Source organism: Antennarius striatus, chromosome 9 (assembly GCF_040054535.1).
Source record: "Antennarius striatus isolate MH-2024 chromosome 9, ASM4005453v1, whole genome shotgun sequence".
NCBI classification, from domain to species: Eukaryota; Metazoa; Chordata; class Actinopteri; order Lophiiformes; family Antennariidae; genus Antennarius; species Antennarius striatus.
Window position 1 is genome coordinate 9,573,296 of NC_090784.1, and position 24,852 is coordinate 9,598,147.

The following is a 24,852-nucleotide window of genomic DNA, read 5'->3' on the forward strand; positions in this document are numbered from 1 at the left end:
GAACTAATAGCTGCCTGAAAGAGCTTTTTGCTTTATTATGTGTGTATCGAGGTACATTACGGAGCATGAGAATAATGAGTCTTTTAAACATAGCTGGGGCACACAGAACCTTTTAATCTGAGAAGTGTTATCTGTTGACTGAAGCACACAGCTGACCAGCCTCAGCACAACACCACTCACAGAACACCACTGACTTTTATGAATAAACGCGTTGTTAAAAATCTAAATCAAATCTATCTATCTCTCCCACCTATACTCGAGTTTGGATGTTAAACATCCAATATTTGATGGTCCTTCCCTTACTGACTGCTTCTTCTTCATGCTGATGAGGTCATTAAGTCTTTTTGCATTCTAAAAAATGTGTAGCATTATAGTGAAATGTCTGCATCAACTTGTTTTTATACTCACAACATATGTTTGCTGTTTCTTCAGACGTTGGTATGTTAGGTTCACATTTCTACCGTTATAATCACATTACATGAACACATAATACCATTAACCTTAGGTCTTACCTTGGGTAACTTACTGACAGTGAAAGCAAGCAAGCAGAGCCACATTTCCAGAGAGACAGAATTCAGCCTGGGGTGGACACAGAGAAAGATGGACTCGCTTTCAGAACAGCACAGCACAGAGGCTCCCAGATTTAAATGATTATATTTGAAAATTAATTTGTTTTTGATGATATTGGGCATATTAAAAACCCTGAATCCCCACACACCCCTGCATTTTACCAACACTGCACAGGGACTGTCTCAGTCAAAAACTGTTTGTATTTCTATTTCTCCCCTGAGTTACGTTTCATTTCACATAACTGATCTAAAGTAATAAGGTTATGTCTGCTGGACCAGTTAGATGACCAGTATATACTTGTCTGTAGAAATATTTATTTTAGCACTACGTAAAAAGATCCAATAATGACAAATACCATTTGGTTTGTCTGCAGTCAAATGTGTTTAATGTCCTCCTCCTTAATCAGTGCTTATTCAGATTAAGGAGATTAAACAGAATTTTAAATGTATGTGTACTACATTTCAAATGAAAGGTAGTGCACATAATGCCATATGGGAAACATATTTCACAAATTTCCCCACTGTGGGACAATAAAGGATTATTATCTTATTTTATCTACTTTCTTTAGTACTTTTATACATTTTTCCCTGAGTGGAAGATAAGTCGGCTGTTGCTGAATGAATCTCAAAGTAATGCTTGAGGTGACTAAGGGGTCATGGGAAAAAGCTCTGCCTTGTCGACATTGCCTTGGCAGTGCTGGCCCTGCCTGGTGTGGCACGACTGAACCTGACCAGATTGACCTCACTCCATGAGAAGTTGACTGAAATTAATTAGGAGTACTTCAGCAAAGCACAAGGCGAACACCTAAGGGCTGGAGTCTTCTGCATTTAAAGAGCAGTCCAGCTGTTATTGATATGCAGGTTGCCGTGCTGCGCGGTGTTCACAGTTTTATTATTAAAATTTTAAACCTGCTATTAGATAAACACTAGTACTCAATTTGGTTTTCCTCAGGAAATGGTTGAAAGAAGTCCTTATCATAGAATGTATTGATTGTTACATCTACCCTCATACCATGTTTGTCCTTGAACTGTTCGCTCTGACTTTGACTCATTATTTTCAACCTTTTTGTAAATGGAGACCAGAAAGCTGGCCTCACGCGCCTGCATGGTGGGTGGAGGTTAAAGGTTAGAGCAGAAACATGTAAGTACAAGAACATAAACACCTCAGGCCGGTCAAGTTGGATTTCAACTGCAAGTTTCTTCTCAACATTTGTCTTCTGCACATCGGAACAAAATGTGAGTGCGAGCTGCTTGATGGATCTGGATGCTACAGGCTGTTGATGCTAAATCTTTGGATTCCCTTTCATACAATGGGAATCCAGTTTTGACCAGTTTTGTCAGGTTGTAGCTTCATCATATCTATAGACGTACTGTATTTTTGACACTTGGGTTTCCTTTTCTTCTTGTCCCATCCATCTTATTTTCCTTGCCTTCTGTGTTTATTTTTTTAAAGCAGTCAGCATTCCTCAACAGGTATTTGTATGTGAATATTTACACAAGCATTTTACTGCCCTTAGACAGCAAAGAGCTACTTCAGATACATTATTATGAATGAGATGTCAAAATTGATCTCCCGCCTTCAAAATGCATTATGAATATGCTACCATGTAAGACACAAAATGTCTTCCTCTGCACTGAATTATCAGTTTTTCAGTGCGTTTCTGCTGCAGGCCTCGAGCTTCCACATTATTGCAGAGATTAAAGCTGATGAATGTGAAAACAAAGTGGATCATAGCTTCCTCACATAATATCTGTAGCGTCATCCACAATTTGAGCTGAGTTCAAACAGCCTGAAATGTTTTAGATAATGCTGTGATTCAAAGATGGATTGTCAAAGAGTATTTAGGATCACCTTAGAAACTGTTCATAAAGTGTCAGACACCTTCTAAAAAAGAGAAGAAAAGAAAAGTGTGGGCAGATTCTGCGATCTGTCCATCACTGTCAGGCTAACTTTAACCTGCAAGTAGGAGAACACTTTCAGCAGTAAATTAATCTCTGCCAAAGTCAGTTGGGAGAAGAGAGAAAACATTTTTTTGATTGACAAAAGCCTTTAGTGGCATTCCCCTTTTTAAAGCCGAGAAAGTGGGAAGAAATCCCTGCTGCCTACATCCAACGTCTTGCAGAAAGATTTTCATAGAAGATTGTTTTCAAACAACTTTTAAAAAGAGGAAGATATTGTGGTGCTGCATTTAGAATCAGATTGAATGAGCTGTGCTGAGTTGATAAATTTTTTTGTTGCTATGATACATAACTTCATGTTGACTTCTTAAAAAGAATCTTTGGCAGGTACAGTCGTTTTCTGTTTTTTGGAATGAAAATATTTTATTCTTCTGGATTTCACTGGAGAGGCAACAATCTGGGTGAATTCTCCCTTTAAGTCTCCTTTTTGCTCTTTTCAATTGCCAGTTTCATTTTGAACATGACAGTAAATAAGTGATATAGTTCAGTGTACAGAATATGGTCTTCCTGTTGGAGTGAAAATATGTTATTTACACTGTCAGTGATGAGCAGAATTCCAGTTATGCTGAATATTTCTGAACAATTTAGTTTATTTTCAATCCTTTCAAAAGTTTTCTTGGATATGAGGTTTGATTTATTTATGTTGCACAGGTGACATTCTTAGTTCAGCGCATTTAGTTTTATTCTATGTAGGTTTGGCTTCTCAGACTTATTAACTTGATATAAATTCCTTGTACGTGTTTGGGTCAAAAAAACACATTTGTCTACCATGAGATATGTTAATAGGTTTGTTTGTGGGCCCTCTGTCATCAAATTGTACTTTAATAATATTTTATTTGACAAATAGCTCTGTATTAAATATAGCTGCTCGTGTTCCACAGCATGTTACAGAATGTAAGATTGAGGGGTGCTTGGTTTGGTTCATTGTCAGCTGAGTGAGGACGGAGTTCAGGGAAGCAGACAGAATGAATGATGACAGATGTTTTGTGTTGTACTAATGGCGACTCTGGGATAGATCGTGTCGAGGTGATAACTGAGCCGGCCACCCTGTGCTGCCTGGAGACTTCACTGAAAACTCGAGACATGAGGAATATTGTGTTTGAAACCGCTGTGCTATCATAGTTTACTGTAACAAACACTCTCCCCATTTAAGTAATCATTTCCTCCATTGTTTATTTAAAAATGTCTATTATTTAAATTATTGTCATTTTGAAGATCCCCTGAGACCTCGGCCATAATTCAAAGCTCAATAGTAAAAAGTCTATTCCTCTTCTATGACCCAGCAGTCAGTCAGTCATCTTCAGATTACCACCGCTATATATCCGCCGCAGTGGGTCACGGAGAGCCGGAGCCTATCTCGGCAGCATAGGGCGAGAGGCGGGGGACACTCCAGGCACGATGCCAGTGCACCGCGGAGCCACACACAAAGACACACAACTATGCACACACACACTCATTCCTACGCGCATTTTGGAAAGGCCAATCAACCTGAAGCGCATGCTTTTGGAGGTGGGAGGAAGAACCGGAGAACCCGGAGAGAACCCACGTAGACGGGGAGAGCATGCGCACTCCGCACAGAGCGGGACTGGAACCAGGGTCCGCCATGTTGTGAGGTGGCAGCACTAACCACTGCGCCACCATGCTGCCCTGTTAAAAAAAGTGCTGAGTTCAATTAGTGACATCATTGATTATGTGGAAAAGAAAATAGGTGTTAAACAGGCGGTCATAATTTAAGGGAAACGGCAACTGATGCTGGCTATGCATTTGTCCTTGATAAACAAAAGTAAAATGGTAAAATGGGTCGTTCAAGTCATTGTTCAGAAGAAGAGTGTTCTTTGTTTAACAAATTAATAAAAGAGGGGTAAACCTATAAAGAAGTGATAAAAACGGTAGGCTGAAAATACAACTAAAAGGACATCAAATGCTTTAAAATGGCAGCCAAGACCAGGAAGACGAGGGAGAAAAAGAAAAACAACTACTCAAATGTTTTTGAGAATAACCAAAATGGCAAAGGCCAATGATCAGCTCGAGGTTCACAGAAGATCTAAGGTGGCCTGTGAGTCCTGGAACAACCAGGTGACGTCTATGTAAATCAATGCTACCAGTAAGAAGCCCCAGCAAAGTCCCATTGTTTAAAAAAAAAGATGTGCTGAAGCTGATAAAACTTTCCAAAGAACACACTGACTGGGTTAAAAATAAATATTTTGTGGACTTTGAAAGTCAGATTGTTCTTTTTGTATCTATGGGCCGCAGACAGTTTGTCAGATGACCTGTACACACGGAATTCAGCCACAGTACAAATAGGACAGGTGAATCATGGTGGTGCAAGCAACGTAATATGGGGATACGTACTATAGTGTTGGTCCTATTCATCTCATTTCAGTTTGAGTACATCAGAATACTTGAAGTAATCATATTGCCTTATGCTGAAGAGGAAATGCCCTTAGGTGTTTCAGGAAGACAATGACCCTAAACACACCATGGAGCGTGCAAAATCATGGTTCCAGGCAAACAAACTTCAAGCACTGGACTGGCCAGCACAATCCCCAAACCTTAATCTCATAGAAAACTTGTGGGCTGACATCAAAAATGCTGTTTGTGATACAAAACCAAGAAATGCAGAGGAATTATGGAACCCAGTACAATTGTTGTGGGCTGGAGTTCCTGTTGACCGCTGCCAGAAGTTGGATGACTTCATGCACCATAGATGTGCTAAATATTAGTTTATGAATCTCAGGAAAGTTTCATCTTGAAGCATTTTTTAGTTTATACAGTAAATTTTTTAGTCTGTAAAGAAAGATCCCAACACTGCTAGTTTGTGAACATTATCTCTTGACTTTCTGTAAAATATTATTTGATTCAATTACTTTTTCCAAGTTCCTTGCTTTAAAGTAGAATATGCAGTGTCCCTAGTGCATTTGTGTAGTTTAAATAAATATTAACACACACACATAAGCAAGTTTAAGAGATAAAATCAAAGAAAGATTTTATGTGGGCGTAAATATTTATATCAGTATCTCCCAGAATTAACTTATTCTGTGCTGGCCACTGTCACTGAATGCTTAACAAGTCATTTCTTTTTCAAATGAGCTCTGAGTACGCATGGAGCTTCAACTTCACAAGTTACCTCTGGCAGTAAGTCAATCAAAACTTCACAGTTGGAGAGCAGTGGAGGAAAGACATTTTCCCAGAAGAATAAACGTCAGAGAACAAGCACTTTTTGTCCAGGCTATACATAGCATATTAACTATAGGACAGTACAGTATATACAGTGTATGTGCATGTGCATACACACCGTCAACTATAAAGCCATTTGCCTGAGTGAATTTGAGAGCAGAAACTTTACAGCTGTTTGACATTCTGTAACATTCTAGTAATCTTCAAAGTCAAAGAGTTTTGTCTCTGTTCTACGTAACACAGCAGCTAACGTTCGCCCATCTCTTCTGTTATACTGACTGCAAAAAGATTGTGTGGAGTATGACCTAAAGATTTTAAATGGCTTTTCTTGGTTTTGTGACTTTTTTTTCTCATGTGTGTATCTCTTTCTCATAGCATGTGTCAGAGTTATGCTTTGATGGCTTTTCTCTGCGCTCTCCGGTTCATCAAATGTCCGGGTCCAGTCTCTTGCAGGCTCCTTACATCGCTACAGATCACCAGCTGCAGTCTGAGGTTAGTCCAGAGCTCTTCATTTCCTCTATAAGTTTTCTTTAATCTGTTGTTGAATTTAAGACTTCGCTTTGGGTTGTTTTCTTAGGAAACATTTTTTGAACTTCAGCGTTACAAACGTTGTGTTTTGTGAGTGGTTACTGAAAAAAATTAAGCTTATTTTGTTTTCTGAAACCTAATCTCTATCCCTTTTCATTTCCATCAGCATGTCCTGTGCATAACAGGAAGTTGTCTACTCACATCTTAAATACAGCCGGCACGTACTTGTAATGCCAAATATTAAATTCTTAAAATTGTTGAAGGCAGTGTTGAAAGGGCTTTTATCAAAGTGATTGTTCCAGTTTAAAAAACTACTTTCAAAGGAGAAGGGAAGAGAACCTTCCTAATCTTGACCCTTATATAGTTCTAGGATACTGATGAAAATAAGTGCAATGAGCACCCTGACACATTGGTGCAAAATTTCAAAGTTAATTTTTTTATATCTAGGAACTGTAAAGAACATGACGTGTGGTTTCCATAATGAATAGGTTGTGACTGCAGGCAATCTGTGTGAAGGCGTCTGTGTTAGTTTCTTCAATCAATTCAGTTTTCTCTTAATTGTCACCACTTTATATCCGGGGTGAAGGAAGTTGATGTACCCCCTTGTAATCCTCCATATAAAGATCAGAATGATTGAATGTTTCTCTAGCTGGTTAAATAGTCTGTGGGTGCAACAGCAGCTCTGTTGGAATCTCTGAGCAAATCAGAGACGTATGGATCAATTCACTAGTCAGAAACCAAGTATGTTAAAGCTGAATCGTATTCAACTATTCCAAGCACCTCAAGCAACCAAATTCATGTTTATTTTAGCCAGACTGTTGCATTGTGGTTTCAAAACTGATTATTTCCTGTATATTTTTATCCACCGTTAGAGTGCTGTAGGCTCTTCACTTGATCTAAAAGTTGTTAAAAAAGAAACCTTATTCAAAAAAATGTGGTATTTGAGGTGGGATGAAAGGATGAATTTATTCATGATGATATGATCTTAGCTTTTGATTGACAGGATGAAGAGTAGTTTGAATGAGTTTTCTTTGAGGGCAGAACTGTTCATTTCACCCATTTCAGCCCATATCTTACCTACTGGCTAGAGAGTTGAGTTGTGTCTCATCACTTAATAATTTCTGGTTGCCAGGAGATCAACAGGGTTACTGGTTGCCCTTTTATCGCACCGGGGAATCTTTGACTAAAGGACTCTTACATCAATCGCTAAATCAAACGTATTTTATTTGCCAGAGTTTCAGCTTGTTGTACCTCATAGCCAGAAAATGGTACTCAAATCTAAGTATGTAATGTATGTAAGCAGTGATATGCTTCTACTTTTGCACATCCATCTTTCACCAGACTTTATGTACTGTACTCTTTCAGGAGGGCAAACCTCACCTTCAATTTTTGCCGAGTTGCAGTTTTTACAAATCAATCAACACATTTCCCTTCCATTTACGAGATTTTGTCTTCAACGGGTTTTTATTGAAATGGTTGTTATTTTGTCAAGAAGTAATGTTAGTCATTAGTGTTTGAGAAACCCGATTTGAGCTACTAGCTCACCAAGCAGTGTGTCTGCAGTGTGCATGAAATGTTGAGTAATAGTAAATGTTTCATATGACATTGTGCCAGATCATTTCTACAGTTGTTCTTAATTACACATCAGTTCTCTCTGTGTTTACAAGTTAGAACAGCATCACAGAACCAATAGAGTGGCTTTTAGATCGCTGGTTGTTTTCTTTCTTTTTTAATTGCTGAATATTTACTTTGGGAATAATTACTCTCTCTAGTATGTGTGTTTGTTGTTGGTAGTTGAATGTTGTTATTGTAATGTGTGTTCTGTAATATAGTTGTATTATTAGGCTTTTCATATGGATTAATGTTCTTAAGTATAAAACCCACACATGAGTCATGCCCAGGAAGATATGGACTGATGTAAGGGCTTTAGTGCATGCACACGCATGCACACACACACACACACACACGAACTCCGCACAGAGCGGGACTCGAACCCGGGTCCGCCATGTTGTGAGGCGACAGCGCTAACCACTGCGCCATGTCAGATGGTTTTGACTTCCTCCTGTTATAATGAGCACATGAGGCAAGTAGGACAATTACAGGTTTTTAATATGTAGCATTTTTTCATTTGGCCTACAGTGTGTTATACCTTGGTATGAATGAATACTTGTTCCTGATTGGACAACGATTAGTTCCAGTGAAACTGTTCACTGTTACCTTGACATTATAAATAAATTACATTTAAAAAATGGGTTCCTCAGTCTCTCATCCTCATCCTCACCACAGGATGTTGTGTGTAAATGAAGGTGCAAGCAGAATACACTGTCCATCTGAATTGACTGTGGTTTTGCAGGTTATTACACAAACACTAATCTGATCTCACTCCTCAGTTTTTATTCCACTCCTTAATTTAGACTGCAGCTCAACATAAATATGACCTGTTGGATATTTTTGAAAATTTTGATTTAAAGACATTACCATGGATCAATGTGGGATTGATACACTAAATACATATATTTGGTGTATTTATTGTAATTAACTTGCTGGCATCAGCTTCCTGGTTCATAGTTGAGCCTCAAGTTGCTTTGTAGGTTGTTCCTGTTAAGGAACACCTAGTTGGACATTATCCCTTAGGTAAAAATACAGATGTGCTCCTTCTTTTATTGGAAGGAAATCTTTATCCCTGAGCTCTTGAGATTTCAGTCCTATCTATGGATCAACCTCTGAACTGGTTGGGTAAATTATTTCAATCAAATGCTCTTAGGTTGTATATAAATCTTCAAATTGATAGATGGATTTCAACTTCTGAAGCTTTTTGCTCATTACTTTTTGTGATGTTGGTTTGTGTAATACAGGCTCTTTTTTAATCATTCCATTATTTGTGTGCTTTTTTCTTCATTCTTTCTGTTCCTCTGTTTACAGGTCTTCCATTACTATACACAAGTTTTGGATTTGATCCAACTGTTTGATCTATCAAAACTGCCCAGCTATATGATGTCTGGAAACCTATTTGAACTGTATCCTCATTTCAGTTGTTTGTATGGTGTGTTGTTAATATTTATACGTTTCTTGAAAAAACAAAGTAAGTGAATAAATCCACTTGTATAAACCATCTTGAGATTGAACGTCAGATAGCTGTAGTGAAATTAGACAAAGAAGTAACTGAGTCAGAAGCATAATGATTTCACATACTGTAGTTCATTCTAAAAGGAGAAAACAAATACTGTACAACTCACAATAGACAGCAGGTGGCGAATCCAGTTTAATGACAATGTAATGAATGTTCACAAAGCAAAAACTGAATTCAAGTTTAGTCTCAAGTCTTATGAGAGCAGATAATAAAATAACGTGTGAGATTGAAGTTTGAGTCAAGTCTAAGACTTATACCTGAATCCTCATCTACTGCACATTCTTCACCGTACTGTATTGTTCCTTCACCAACAAACAGAAGATTTTTTGGGAAGTCAGTGAAAGCCAGACTTCTGTTTGACCAGCTGAGGTCACTGCGTGAAAAGGTAACATCCTCTGAACTCTAATTTGAAGATATAAATCAATTGTCCATAAAACATTGTAATTTCCACTGAAGTAAATTAATTGCTTTTGATTTAGATTTGTTTACTTCAGTCCCCAGTCAAATACAAAGAGTACATACAGTATATTAGAGGATGCGTTTAAAATTAATTTGTGTGATTTATGGGATTGTGTTTACTGCATTTCAATTACCAGGTTGGAGCATTGTTCTGCCTCGCTTGTACAGTCACCCCCAACGCCCAGCCTTCAGCCAACCAGCTCAGCTCTCAGCGCTGGAAAGAGTGTATTGTCAGGAAACCACAGTCCTTAATCGGTTTGGCTGATTTTTATCTTCAAGTCCTTTTCATCACTTATTAAGTAGAGTTGAACTGCAAAACTTTCTGTGGGGAACTTTGATTACAAAGACTATACTGATGATCCACTGCTGGGAAAGTAAATTTCGGTGTGGGACTTAATCTGTTAGAAAATGCTAAAAATGTACTTCTAAGACAAGATATAACCGATAAATTCATTCACTTTAGGAAACTGTATGCAGTAAGAACTGGACATTGGGAGTACAAAATGTTAACCGAGTATGATGTATAACAAAGATAGAGTAAAAATGTATGGATAAAATAATCAGAATTCACAGTACAATTTTCATTGCAGTGGTAACTCATTGAAGAAAGCAGGGTTAAAACTACTGTATACTCATTGCAAACAGATTTCATTAAAGGACAAAAAAGTATACCGTAGTACTTTATTTCGTGCCATCACTCGTAAGTCAAACAATTCGTAACTTAAATAAATTTTCCCCATTTTAATTTACTAAAATCATTTCAATCTGTTCCAGCCTTGTGAAAAAGCCCCAAGCTCCTTTAATTTCTGAGAAAACAAATCGTTTTATCAACCAAGACATTACCTGTCCATGATAAGTTACATAAACAATGATAAAGTCTGAAAAGAAAGTCACAGGAACACACAAGCTATATCTTGACTCTGCCAACAAGGTCTCAGCAGATGTTGTGTTCATCCACCAACACATGGTAAAGATGGAGATGTGGTCTCAGCTGAGGTTGTATCGATCCGCCAACTAGCGCTGGAGTCCTGAAACATGGCTAATATCTCAGATTTTTGCTCATCTGTCGAACAAAAATATGGGCAGAGCGATGGCTCGTATCTCAAAAAACTTGTATGTCAATCAGCTTGTATCTGTGACAAAATAGGAATACACTAGGTACTACTCTATTCCTATTTTGTCAGAGATAAACTTAATCTAATCTATGACCTGTGTGCACCCTGTAGCGCCTGATGTAGAGGTAAAAGGTGAGACTGTTCACTACTTCCTGCTGGTCCAGGGCTCTGACGACATTGAGGGTGAAGCCTGCTGGGTCAGGATGTTATACCCAGACAATCAAATCAATGGGGCAGCTGCCATGGAAACAGTCTCTGGGTTGCTGAGAGGAAAATCTCTGACATCATCAGGTACATTATGTCCTGCTGTGGTTTAAATTGTTTTGTGTTTTTGTGTTGTGTGGTCTGATGCCAGTTTATAAAAACACTTAATTTGCAGCATCGTGGATTTGACGACCAGCTCAAATGAGGAAAAGAAAATGCAAGTTTTTAAAAGTAAATTATGTTACAGGGGATTTTAAAGTCTGAAACATTGTTTCCCCCCCAAAAATGTTTTTGTTACTCCAGTAAATATTGTATATCTGAGGAATATTTGACAGATCTGCCAAACTTGAATTTCAAGTACCACTTCATTCATTAGTCTACTTGAAGACGAGATGATCGTAATCATCTCATCTTCAGCCACTTATCCGAAATATGGGTCATGGGTTATGCTGGAGCCTAACCCACCTAACTATGGGCAAGAGGTGGGGTTCATCCTAGACAAGTCACCAGCACATTGCAAGGCAACAAGTAGACAAGCAAACAGCACAAGCCACCCTGCTAATCCAATACAATGTGTTGAATGTAAACAAAAGATGCATTCAATCAGTGATTGAAGGGTCGCTCATTAATAGATGGACTGGGCAGGTACCAAAAATAACTGAAAGGAATTATTGCACGTTACTTGTATTGCATTGCTGGAGGTATGAAAAGTCCGTTCTGTTATGTGTTGTTGAGAGTTCAGTGTGCTCACTGCTTTGGGCAAGAAGCTGTTTCTGAGTCTATTAGTTGGGGTTTTATATGACCTGCAGCACCGACCTCAGGTCAGCAAGTTGAACATGTGGTATCCGGAGTGGGATGGGTGTCCGACTATGTTAGCAGCCCTGCTTAAGCAGCGAGAGCTGGCAGTGTCGTCCAGGAAGAGCAGAGAGATGTTGTGTCTGTACTTCAGTCATCTTGAGCAGTGCAAAAAGCAAATAAAATACAGGACTAAGGTAAGTGTGAAAAAATGGTGTAAACTAAAAATCATTTCAAAAACAAAAAACAAACTTTCACACATTTAGGGATGTTGTAGACTTGTAATCAGATTTACTAATTATACCAAGCAGGTGTTAATGATCATTTATTTTGTATAAAGGCTAAAAAATATTATCTGAGACAGACAGACAGACCTTTAAACTTAAAACTGGGTGAGGAACAGCCAACCTATGCTACCAAGGTGAAGATGTGGAGGATAGTTTGATGTCACAGATCATAAACCATAGGAAGACTGAGCACAGCAACAAGACACAAAGTAGTTCTGCTGCATCAGCAAGGTGTCTCCCAGGCAAAGATTGGGTTAGAGAATAATGAGTGTCTGTAGGCAACGGAAAAGCAAGGTGGAGGTGCTGGCAAGTTTGTTTAATGGTGTATTGAATGCCAAGAAATTCAGGCATTCAGATATTTATCCATCATTCAGTAACACCAAAGAGACTTCTTCTTGGGATCAAATTTAGACAGAGATAGAGATAGAACATGGTTTGTAAAAGTTTTATGCCAAGATTCTAAGAAGTGTGTCAAAGCTATGGCTAACACATAAATATTTGCGACCATGCCGTTGAATGAGTCAAATCAGTAGTCCAAACTACAATAACTCTGTTCTCATTTGTTTTAGACAGCAACATGCTGTTCACACGTCTCTTTCTTACTGCTTCACAGAAAATGCTTTCTGTAATCAGATTTGAAGAACACTCTGTTGAGGTTTTAGGAAGGCTAGCAGTAATCTGTTTCCTTTCTGTAAAGAAAAGCCCTTCAAGCGCTTGATTTGCCTGAAAGCAACTCCTTGGCTTGATTGGAGTGAAAATCTGTCTGGCTTCATTGAGAAATCGAGGGGTGGTAAATTTTTATCAGGCACCATCCGGTCTCAAGAAAACATGGCCACATATCTCTAGTTTGCTACCCTTTTCTCCTGTCTTCCCTGTTTCTTTATACTTACAACCATCTCTCTGGAATGGAAAGAAGGGATTGAGAAAGTCTATCGAAGGGACAGGTGGATTCCCAAGGATAGAAGTGAAGAGGAATGAAGTGAATGTATAGATGGATAATGTAGAAAATGGATGCATGATTGAATTAAGATTTTGACTGGTTATGACTGACTTGAAGGACAGCTACAATATTTAGAGTTCACATTTTTGTGTGTGTTTTTTTATAATCTTGCATCTCCTGTCAAAAGTCCTTCATTGTTCTTTTGCTATATGTGATATTCAAAAAACCTGCTGTGGTGTTTTCCTCTTGACAATTCCTGCTTTTAACATTTTATACGACCTTCAAAAGACATTTTGGAGATACTTTACATTGCAGTTGCATACTATAAAAGGTGCCCTAAATGCTGCAATGACACCTCATGAACAGTTTATAGTAAACATCAGAAGTCTTAAAAGCACCTCTGAGCTCTAACATCAGAAACAATCATCCATAGAAAATGTTAGAAATGTTCTATCCACTGATGTGTTGTTTTTTTTTAACAGAAGGTGTTGTCAATGTTCTCCACCCTCTGCCATGTGTCCAAGGAGCGGACCTACAGAAGAGGGAGAGCAAACTGGCCGAGATCCAGGCATTTGTCATTATAGAATATCTCAGTAAGTACTGCAATTTATGAAGTACAGTAAGTACTTTTATGTCAAAGTAATTATATAGTTCCAAACAAAAAGCAGGACATGAACATGATGAACCTACTTAAAATCAATGCTGCTTGTTGTAGTTGAACAGATTGCATCACCAGTATCAATGTAATGGCAAAGCCAGACCAGCAGTGTTTGGTTGCAATGTATTATGGACAGGTTAGTTTCATTTAGTGATGCACTGGTACAAAAAATCAAGATATTTCAAACTAAAATTAGGAGTCAATCTGCATAAATCCAAATCTGAGACCTAGAAAAAACAGACAGAAGGAACTTATCAACCTTAGAGGCCACCCCGAGCTTCCTGATCAGTTTGAACTTTCAGCCTTCAGCAGTCTGCTGCATAGAAACGGAGCTTAAGTATCATTATTTTACTGACTCACATAATGTCCTCTTGGCTGGTGCAGATAGTGAAACACTCTTCGAGTGGAGCTAGATTAAAGGAAGTAGAATGGAATTCTTCAAATATGGGGGAAAGCAATAGGACTGTTCTTTGAAATGGCCGTGAGCAGAATGAAGCTTCCTGACAGACCACAGGCCTTTATGAAATTCATTGCAATATCTTCTGACTTGGCATTAAATTGGGAAAAGTCATCCTCATAAAGTGCAATAGTTAAAAGTACTATTTGAAGTTTTCTCATTATGTGAAGTGTGTGTACAGTATGTGTGCACTATCATGGTCTGTCTTACAAGCACTCATTAGTCTGTCTGATAAGTATTCAAGCATGCATGTACCAATGACTTAATGCAACATATTTTTCATTTCCACTTGGTATCTTAACTTACAACCAGTTAGTAATGAAACATAATGTCACAAATTAAAAATCCAAGTTAAAAGAGTGAGTGAATTAATTTCAGGTTAAAGTCACAATGTATTTTTCTCCAAAAATCTTTTTATCATATACTGTATTTGAGAGCCCTGTCTCCTAAAGTAAAGTACCCAGAGAAACAGTTTAATTTGGTCAAGAGCAGAATTACATACAGTATATATTACAGATATATATTATGTATATTATGTATATATTATTCTAGATCGTTTTATTTATTCTTTTTTTTCTGAGACCCAAGAATAACATACAAGAAATGAGGATAACCATTCAAAAAATGTTTTTAGACTTTGATGTTGTCCAAAATGTCACATTTTATCATCTTTGAAAGACGTTAGCAGAATTGTGTGCAAAAGATAGAATACCACCCCTGTAATCTGAGATGTTGTCAACTGATGTCGTGCTTCTGTTTGTGTGCTCAGAACAAAGAGACGCAACAACATCTGAAACCGATATACCTGTAAATGACCTGAAGCTGCTTCTCAATATGACCAGGGAGAAATACCTGAAGATGACTGACTCTACTCAGCCCTCGACTGCCTCCCATGTGACAGATGAGGTTGAAAGCACGTCCGCCAACAACTCCGGTATTAAATTGACAGAAATTTTATTTAATTAAATTTGACATTCACTCTTTATGACTCAGTTCTTCCATTGTGTTTTGAAATGCTACTATATGCTATAATACCATGTTAATGTACTGTAATGGGAAGAACTAGAATTATTCCTTCTTGGGACTGCTCATGTATTATTCCAAAATGATTACTTACTTTTCTAGACTTGCTTTCAGAGCTTTTAATTAGCCCAAGTTAATTAAAAGCTCTGAAAATAGTAGAAATTTAGAAAAGGCCTTTTTCAAACATGTTATTCAATAAAATATGCCAGTATTTTTTATTAATTTACTGTTACAGTGATGTGTGTACTTTTTATAATGAAGTAATAAGGTGCACCATAATTAAGTGTCATTTTACTTGATCTTAAGGTATACACAGTATAAGAAGAAATATTTTTTATGATGTGTGCGAAAATTCTGATATGCCTTCAAAGAAACTGCTGTCTGTTCAACATTTTTACCAAACACGCATTCTGACTGTCACACAGTACTCACTTCTCACACAGCAGTGAAGAAGCATTCAGTTTACACATATTCATGAAATGTCCATTTTAAGAAACAGTACCAGCAAATATTTAACAAAACATTTTAAGCAACACTTTGAATCCTAGCCGGAAACCAGAGCTAAATGTGCAGAGTGTGTCATGCTGGATTTAACTCTGGGCTTACAGACCTGCATATCAAGTAGCTTTCACAGCATAAATAATTCCTGCATTAAAATTTCCTGTGGTCATTTATTGTGATATATATATATATATATATATATATATAAATTGAAGAGAAACACAAATGTGATGTAGTTGAATATGTGCAAATTAAACTGAAAAAACTGTATAATGAAACAAATCATTCAATATTTGAAAAACAAAATAGAATAGTATTAATTACTACAAGTAAGTAAATATAGGAGTCCATGTTTTCTTTTTTTAATCATCTTTCTGGAGCCCAAGGCCATGAGATATTTTAGGCTTCTTGGCATAGAAACCGCTGGTTAGCACAGTCTCCACATTCTGCTTCTGTCTTTGTTTTGCATTACTTACATGTATCTCCAGGACCTTACGTAATGTGTAGATTTAAATTTTGCATGATGTGAGTTGGCCAGAATTAATGATTGGTGCAAACAAAAATACCCATCTCCCACTTCCTGGTATGTTGATGAGAATGCTATGTATTTCTATACACAGATCCTGCAGTTCTTTAAAATGTTTTATCTGCATTCCCTAAAAATGTGACTGGCTTTGTGTGGGCGTTAAACCACTGCCAGAGAACCTCAGTCTCGTCATACAGTATGCCACCCAAGGCCATTGCTGTGCATCTTAACAGGGATCCTGCTGTACACAGTATCATCAGATTTCTGTCCTCCTTGAATAACATACAATCTTCCTGTCCAAACACAAGCCATGTGCTGAGTGACAGTGATTTTTGAAAGCCAGAATCTGTTCTGGTTTCTGTTTGCTAGGGGTTTAGAGTGTCGTCCTGGCACATGGGAAATCTTCCAGAACTCTTGCGATCTGTCATTGGTGGGGAGAAGTGTGATGATCCTTGACATAAGAGAACTTATTAATCCCGTACTGCGAGAAATCTCCACCGCAAGTCAGAGCCCTGCTTCAAGCCTACTCCAGTGAAGAAATCAAAGCACTGTCAACAATTTACTTAGTATACCAAAAGTTCAATAGCTCACTACAAAAATTTGGCAGTATTGAATTTTTATTTATCACTGGCAAAATTTAGGTGCAGATAATATTAATTGCTTTATATACCATTGGTTTGTTAAATCTGCAGCAATACAACATGCAGTATTATATAAGATCACACACACATTACGCTGTCAGGAGCAAAATCAAGGGTTTCAATTTTAGCTTGAGAAGAAAGAATTTTCAATTTATCCAAAACATGAAAAGTGATTTGAATCAAATTCAAGATACTTGGTTTTCAGGTGATAGGAAGGTGAGACTATTTTTATTCCGAAAGGTAGCATAAACTGACAAATATAATTTAGTAAAAAAGTACCATATGTGCTTCTGAGACATAGCAAAATAAAAATCTATAACATTAAAAACTAAAGTTAATTTGTAATTTGTTTTTAGTTTGTGCAGTAATTTATTTATAACTATCCATAATTTATTAAACTGTAGTTCAGTGTAGGGTCCAGGCTGGGGCTAGTGTTCTGGGTGGAGTTTTCAGTGTTCTCAGAGATAGTGAATGAATGAAGAATACTTTAATAATCCCAAAGGAAAAGTATTCAGTGCCATCCTTAAAATCTGTTAGTGATCTTTCCTGACATCACTAAACTAAGATGCTGTGCCATTAACATTTTAAAACCACTTTGAACTCCATCGTATGACTCAATTAGCATTAGATGTAACAAAAGATACTTTTTTTTTTTTGGTCGTGTCCATGACCAGCTAGTAAAATTACAGCTGCACAATACAACACGTCCAGACACAATGGGTCACTCAGTGTGGATCTGTCTCTGAAGTGGCTTTCTAATGTGAAGTAATGTGTGACTACAAGGATATCCTCATGTTGTTCTTAAAACTGTTTTGAAGAACTTCTATTCAATTTTTCAACTACTGGTCATATTTCATTGCCATGCAAGGAAACCAAAATCATTCTGTGAGGCCTACATTGAGACCTGCATGTTATTTCTCGGAGAGATCTCTCTCAAATGTATCAGTAGATTTTCAATCTCAGACCAGCTAAGCTTTATTGTTTTGTCATTGTAGATCTTCAGACTGTTTCCCTCCTTCATTCGGACTGGCCTGAAAGAAGTGTCCTTCACAATATAGAGAACCTGCAGAGGAGAAGACAGAAGAGGCTGTAAATTATATTTAAATAAATGCACGAGAAACCTGTGCACTCCAGGTTTATTATTTGATCTAAATGCATTTTGTGTGTCTTAGATGTGGTATGTTAGGTGCAGGCTCCAGTGACAGTCTGCTGGGTCCTAAAGACAATATAAAAGGCTCTCCTGCTTTACTGGATGCCAGAGAACTCCTTAAACACTTCACATCTGAAGGACTGCCTACAGGGGAGCTGCAACCTTTGGCTATCAATAGAGGGTATGTTTGGTATGGATTTGTGTTGAGAAGAATAATAATAGGAAATTTTAGATATCACCTGGCATTCCAAAGTAAGCACCTCCTGGAGCTTGTAAAGACACGCTGTTATGGACACATGCTACATAAATATAGTTCAGTTGAACAATCTCTGCTGATCTTTTTGTTATTCTCTACGAGGCCATAATGATTTTATGGTGATCATCAGCCTACAGCAGTGAGATCGCAGTTACATCTCTGAAATATTATCAAGAGAACAATAACAAAGAACTGTTTTCGGGAAGTGCTTATAACAGTTTGGGGTTTTTTTTAGTAAAAAATTGTGTTTGTGGTTTAATGAAAAGAGAAAAAAAATGATCTGCTACATATGGGTTTGTCCTCCCTCTCTCTTTCAGTACTAATGTGTTTCAGTTGTCTCCAGACCTTTCTCCTGGGAGAATCAGTCAGATGCCCTTCAGTAAAGCCTCAGCATCACACTACCATGGCATAGAGTGAGTTTCTCTATGGACAGAGCACTTGGCTCCAGTAACTGGCCTTACACTTCACTGGTGTCGATGATATGGTCATGATGAACTGTCTCTGCTCTTTCTTTGTTTTTATTAGTCAATGTGTCATTGGTTTTGTCTGTGTATCTAGATTCTGTATGGACAACCAGAGGTCCCTGGACCGCGACCAGGCCTTTATAAAACTCCAAGCCCGTCTGATTCGACATGAGACTCAAACCACATGCTCCAAGGAACCCTGTGCCCTCCCCTTTGCCCACAGCCCTGCCCCTTCCCCTGTTGTGATGTCAGAACCAGGAAGTGTATCTGATGGAGAGACTTTGCAGAATGCTGATGTGGCGAGACTCAAGCGCAGGTCATGGGATGTGGACATTATTGGTGGTTATCCTTGTAAGAGGTACAGCTTTTGTTACTGATGATCAGAAGCAAGAAAGGGTATGAATGGGCTGTACTGATGCAGTGTAATCAACTGTTTTCCGGTGTAGTTGTAGCTTCATTATCTCATACTACAGTAGCTGCAGAAGTTGACAAATGTCATGACAATTTTATTTACAAGCTGTAGAGCATAAACCAGAGATTCACCTATAAAACACTGAGAGAAGCTCAAAAGAACCAACTTACTAACATGTAAGGCCATCACCAAACTTATTTTTTCACTGAACCACTTTTAAGAAGAAAGCTGACAGTTTGGTAACAATTCATTGATGTGTCTTTTTGTAGTGTTTTTTTTTTTTTAGGTTGTAGTGCATGGTGGGTCATCATCTTGTGTTAGTAATGGTTTATGATGTCTGTGTCTTTGTGTTTGTCTGAATGAATGGTCCAGGCTGGTGAAGTCAGAGAGCAGCGACTCTCTCTGTTCTCAGAGCAGTGGAAGTAGCGGCACACACCCTGTTATTAGGTCTCTACGTCAACGGCCAAGCAGGTCTCAGTCCACTTCGTCTTCAGCATCAAGACAGGCATCCTCAGGTACATCAGAAATGTGCGAGCGGAAATGCGAAGGATCAAGTGATCCTTCCTTACACTGCATCAGTGATGTGCGGTGAGGTTCATAGCTGGTGAGGCACTGACTTCATCATAATCAGATTTACAAACATGAACCTACAGTGTAGTTTGTTCACCATTGAATTAGCAACAGTGAGTGGGTTCTGTTTAAAGTCTCATAGCAGAATTATTTACACATACAAACTGTAACACACAAATAAGCACATTTGATTAAAAAACGTTATGTTGTTACCTACATATTTGTTACGTTTACTTATAAATGACGTCCATGTGCAGCTCTTTCTTAACAGAAAGCATTGACAAAATTTATGTGTTTTACTTATTATTAAGTAACCAAATTCATTATCTGTCAATTTCCCTTTATTGTGCATCCCTGGAAATTATTCGTATAATTTCAGTTACAGTATTTGCTTTTGTTCTTCCCCCACCCAGACCTGGTGATTCATCCCTCGGCTGACAAACATAAACCTCAACAGCCAAAGACGCATCAGGAACCAACAGACGTTGAAAACCCCAAGGAGTCACGCTCCCAGAAACACAAAAGAGTAAGTGTTCACGTGTCTGTGTTTTATTTTGAAAAAAAACAGAATGACAAGTACTTTCAGATTCACAGATTTCTGCATTTTTGTTGTTTTATTTGTTTTTATCATACAGGCCAAAGTGTGGGAAGAAATGGTGGAAAGGTGGCATCTTATTTTTATTAAATATAAAATTCCCATAACGTGATTGCACATACTGAGATTGACTAAACATAGGAGGAAGTTACACAGCACAGCTCTCAGTTGATCTGGGTGAAAAACATCTCAGGAATAATTTTTCACCCATACCTCTGTCATAAAAAATAGAATTAAAATTAGTTTATACCTTCTGAAATTAAATGTAGTCAGACTACTTATCCTTAGAAATTACAGATTTAAGATGGAGTTTATGCTAATCCTGTATGCATCTCAAAAATGAGGAGTGAAAGCAAAAAAAAGCATCAAATGTTGTAATGATGTTGTAACACAGCCAAGCAAAGTACTGTTTAAAAATAAGATGGAGAGATGAATGCACATTTTTATATCTATTAAGTTAGAAAAAAAGACTTTTTGAACACCAAATTTAATTTTTATACAGAAAATAATTACAGTACATCTGAAACAAACGATTACAACAATATATTCAATATATTCGATTACATTGCAGTTGTTTGAAGACTGCCTCATTTATCACCATCATCTTGAAGTTTGCATCATAACTTCTCCTCAGCTGCTGGTTATCCTGGCCGATCTCCAACCCACTTTTCTCCAAATTGTCGCTACGTTTCTCCATTTTCTGTTATCTCTTCGCTTATTTTCTTCTCTTTTCTTTCTTGCCGCTATTTTTTATTTTTCTTCTTCGTCACAGGGGTTCAGCATTCGCTTTAAAGATATCTGGCGCCATCTAGCATTGTGAATGGGTATAATGTCTGGACCCCGAATGTGAGACGACCCCCACTTTTTCAGTCTTATTTCAATGCAAGAAACACCGTCTCATATTCGGGCCAATAAGGTATTTGTGCAGTTTTCCCTTCATATGTCAGGTTGTTCAATCGGTTGAGGTTATTCGCTAAAGGACAGAAGTCACTGAATGTAAAATGAATAGCAATTTAACATAAACCATTTATTTGGTGGGGAGGTGTGGAAGACCAGTATTGTTTATTAGCTAAACACTTCCTGATACCTGATATTAAGTCACACAAGTTACTGAGCAAAGGAGGAACTTACTGATCTGAGCCATGCTACTGCTGGTCTGGTACCTACAGCTATTAACTACTGTATGTATTCATGTCACTCTCTTTCTAGGACGTGCCCCCCAGTTGGACTGAGTAGCATGCACAGCAAACATGTTAACGCATTAGATTATTAAATTAACCAAAGGACAGTTACCATGTTGTTTACTTCATTGATTCTTGATTTGTGGAAAGCACATTAAAATGAAACTTGAATTTGTAAAAAATAGACATAAATCTGAGAATAACTTCAGAAAATGTAAAAGGCAGACATTAGTGTTAGGGCTTCATGTATGTGCAGGAAGAGGCTGCAAGAAAGTTAAGAATGAGGAAGCATAGATGCTGTTCGTAAAACAAAATTCGAGCTCAGCTCAGCATTCAGTGTCCGATCACTGACATCAAACAGGACACCTTCAAAAGTTCAAAGACGGAAATCGTTGCTATATTCCAAAGTCCTCAAAGTCACATGAACCAGAAATGACTCCTCCTCTTTTTAGTACTTATTTTCATCCTATGGCCGTCTCATCGCTCTATAACATCTCGGGGGACTTCTTCTCACTTCTGAAAATGGTATCATGTTAACACGCTGCTGGATTGTTGTTTTTGTCTTGTTTTTCAACGGGAGTAACTCCTTTCTGTTTTCTACGTTCCCATTACTAGAATTTCTGAAATTGGTGGTATCTCACCAGATTTTAAAAAAAGGTCACACTGTGTTCTAGTTTGTTGCAGTGGTCAAAAGCAAATAGCTCTGCTCTGATTAATCCGACTTATTGACAAGTCAGCCAGTGCTTGTTTGGCCCGTTTGAAACAGGAAACAGGTGTCTGGCTGCTTAGGAATGTTCTCCTACTAATACATATCCTCTGTTAAACTGGACAGTATTGTAGCCCAGTCACTGTGGGCAGTATCGTCATGCTATTCACCCATCTTTCATGTTTCAAAGTATCACACACAATGTTTGTCTTTCATTTCATTCCACAAAAAGTGATTGAAATCTTGAAAGTCTATTAAAATCAAAATTAGATGCATGCACACTGTCATGATGAGCGTAAAGTACAATCTTTGCCAGTTATGTATACTACATGTGCTGTGAATTCGTCCACACCCATCATGCCTCGAGAAGGTCAACAACCTTACAATTAGAATTAAATAAAAAGCTAGCATTACTTAAAGCATCTGTTTTGACCTGTTAAACCAACCATTTGAACGTCACTGTGATGGTCTGTGAACTGAAGACAATAGAAATTCCATTATTTGTTTTTTATATACTGGTAAATCTCCTCCTCACATTAAAAAAGAAATGCCACACGTGTGTGGACATATTGTTACAACAAACACAAACCTGCACATTGTTTTTTCTGTCCCGTGTTTAGCTCGCAATCTGCTTCCTGACCTTCACTTGTTCTGATTTGTGATTGCTGTGCAAACGGGCTTATCAGCCAAACTCAAGTGTAGAAATGAACAGTTGGTGTGACTCGGAAATAATGATAGCAGTTTATTTGGGACAGAGATTAAAAGCTGCCTTTCCTCCCACTCATGAGACTGAGTGGCACAGATGATTCCTTGCAGTAATTTATTGTTTCCTTACATCAGTTGCTGTGAGAAGATTAAAGGTATATCTATTTATTCCAGGAATTTCTTTTCCCCGTGGACACAACCAATATAATATTTCTTACCTATTCATGCTGTGAATAGAAAAAGCGTGCAAATCTGTGCAGGACATCAAAAGTCGAGACATTTTGACATCCCCGCTTCTGAAAAGAGAACCATGCTAAGAATAGTCTCTTTGAAATGAGCTAGCATAAGGTGATTGGGGAATAAGCACAACTACATTTAATGATTTAACAATTGTGCTTACATTAAATTATCTGTGTCTCTCGTTTGTCTTCTCAGATGCTCTTGGAGGTGGTAGCTACAACACTGCAACAACACGGGATCAGTACAGAGCATGAGTGCTTTGAGGCCTGCAGGCAAAGACTGTTTGATATCTCCAAATTTTATCTCAAGGTTAGTCTTCTTGTGGCCCACACACAGTCAGTGCTGTCCTCCTTTTCTGTATTCTGAACCTTAAAGCATCAAGGACTTGTAGTGCAATTTTTGAACATATGTTGCATTTTTCAAATCTATGCAAAAAATGAAGTCTGTAATAGTTTAAAGACACCGTTTGTCTGTTTTGCTATTTTCCATTATGCACAAGTTTTTGTATTTCTTCTTGGACAGAGGTATGCGCTCCATTAAGTACCATTATAGATAATATATCTGTTTCGACACCCTTACGTATGTAGAGCCTACATGAGGATATCTGCCACCACAAGTGATCCTTCTCTTTCTTTGTTTGATCCCAGGATCTGAAGACGTCTCGGGGTCTCCATGAGGAAATGAAGAAGGCCGCATGCAACAACGTCAAGCAGGTAAAACCGCTGAACGCCAATGGAACATTTCTCCCCAACCTGAACTTTTAAAGGTTTATTTCATGTCTTTGTAGGTCATTGAATGGGTGTTAGAGAAGGCCTCAAAGAAGTAAAGATGGACAGAAAGGACACGAGGAGAACCAGATTTTGCGTCATATATGAACAGATTTCCTCATATCGAGGTGTTTACTTTTATATCATTCAGCATTTATTACAGTTTTAACGAATGTACCCCTTTACTAAATTTTTATTTTACGATTTTTTTTATCAGATACTTAATGCTTTTTTTCATTTTGTTTTTTTGTATGCTCCCACTCGAGTGGCAGTGGTCTCAAGTCTTGAAACAAGAGTTATCCTCTCTTTGTTCACTGAGAGGCCATGAAGGCTTCGTGTCTTGTAGGTTAAACGGGCTTTGAAGTTACTTGGGACACATTTTGTTTTTAAATGCAATATTAATTTAATAGCTTCATCCAATGTAAATATTTTACTTTTGTATTTCACATTTTGCCAATTGTAACACAATAAAGTGTTTTTGAATCTCTTTTGTGCTCTATTTCTGATTATATCTCGAGCTGATATGAGTCTGCCTGTTCTGTCTCTAAGAATTATGTATCACAGTATCAGTGCTGATGACTAATAGTATCTGGATGGTCGCTGCTATTCAGACAAAGACAAGCTTCAGATCAACGACACTTGTTTATCACCAGTGAAGACTGTTCAGCCAAGTGTTAACACTTCTGGGTCACCCTGATGGGAATCAATTTTGAACCCTTGCTTTCAGTCGATCCACTACCATCAATGCTTGTGTGTTTCTATCACATTCAAACACAACACGGCACCACGGACACATTTTCCGACAAGTTGAACTTCCTACCTGAAGATGACAGAAGT

General features: G+C 37.9%; 1 protein-coding gene across 1 annotated transcript in view; it reads left to right on the plus strand.

Moving 5' to 3' along the window:
- The window catches only part of mtbp (MDM2 binding protein), a 29,684-nt gene extending 5,181 nt beyond the window's left edge, over nucleotides 1-24,503 (plus strand). Inside the window, exons 8-23 of the mRNA XM_068323699.1 lie at nucleotides 6,081-6,197; nucleotides 9,156-9,250; nucleotides 9,682-9,748; nucleotides 9,960-10,077; nucleotides 11,049-11,228; nucleotides 13,646-13,756; nucleotides 15,048-15,212; nucleotides 17,965-18,058; nucleotides 18,142-18,300; nucleotides 18,693-18,788; nucleotides 18,934-19,197; nucleotides 19,624-19,766; nucleotides 20,235-20,347; nucleotides 23,444-23,557; nucleotides 23,896-23,961; nucleotides 24,036-24,503. Coding sequence (XP_068179800.1) covers nucleotides 6,081-6,197; nucleotides 9,156-9,250; nucleotides 9,682-9,748; nucleotides 9,960-10,077; nucleotides 11,049-11,228; nucleotides 13,646-13,756; nucleotides 15,048-15,212; nucleotides 17,965-18,058; nucleotides 18,142-18,300; nucleotides 18,693-18,788; nucleotides 18,934-19,197; nucleotides 19,624-19,766; nucleotides 20,235-20,347; nucleotides 23,444-23,557; nucleotides 23,896-23,961; nucleotides 24,036-24,074 — 1,941 coding nt within the window. The 3' untranslated portion in view covers nucleotides 24,075-24,503. The remainder of the gene's footprint in view (nucleotides 1-6,080; nucleotides 6,198-9,155; nucleotides 9,251-9,681; nucleotides 9,749-9,959; nucleotides 10,078-11,048; nucleotides 11,229-13,645; nucleotides 13,757-15,047; nucleotides 15,213-17,964; nucleotides 18,059-18,141; nucleotides 18,301-18,692; nucleotides 18,789-18,933; nucleotides 19,198-19,623; nucleotides 19,767-20,234; nucleotides 20,348-23,443; nucleotides 23,558-23,895; nucleotides 23,962-24,035) is intronic.
- Nucleotides 24,504-24,852: the final 349 nt, after the last annotated feature.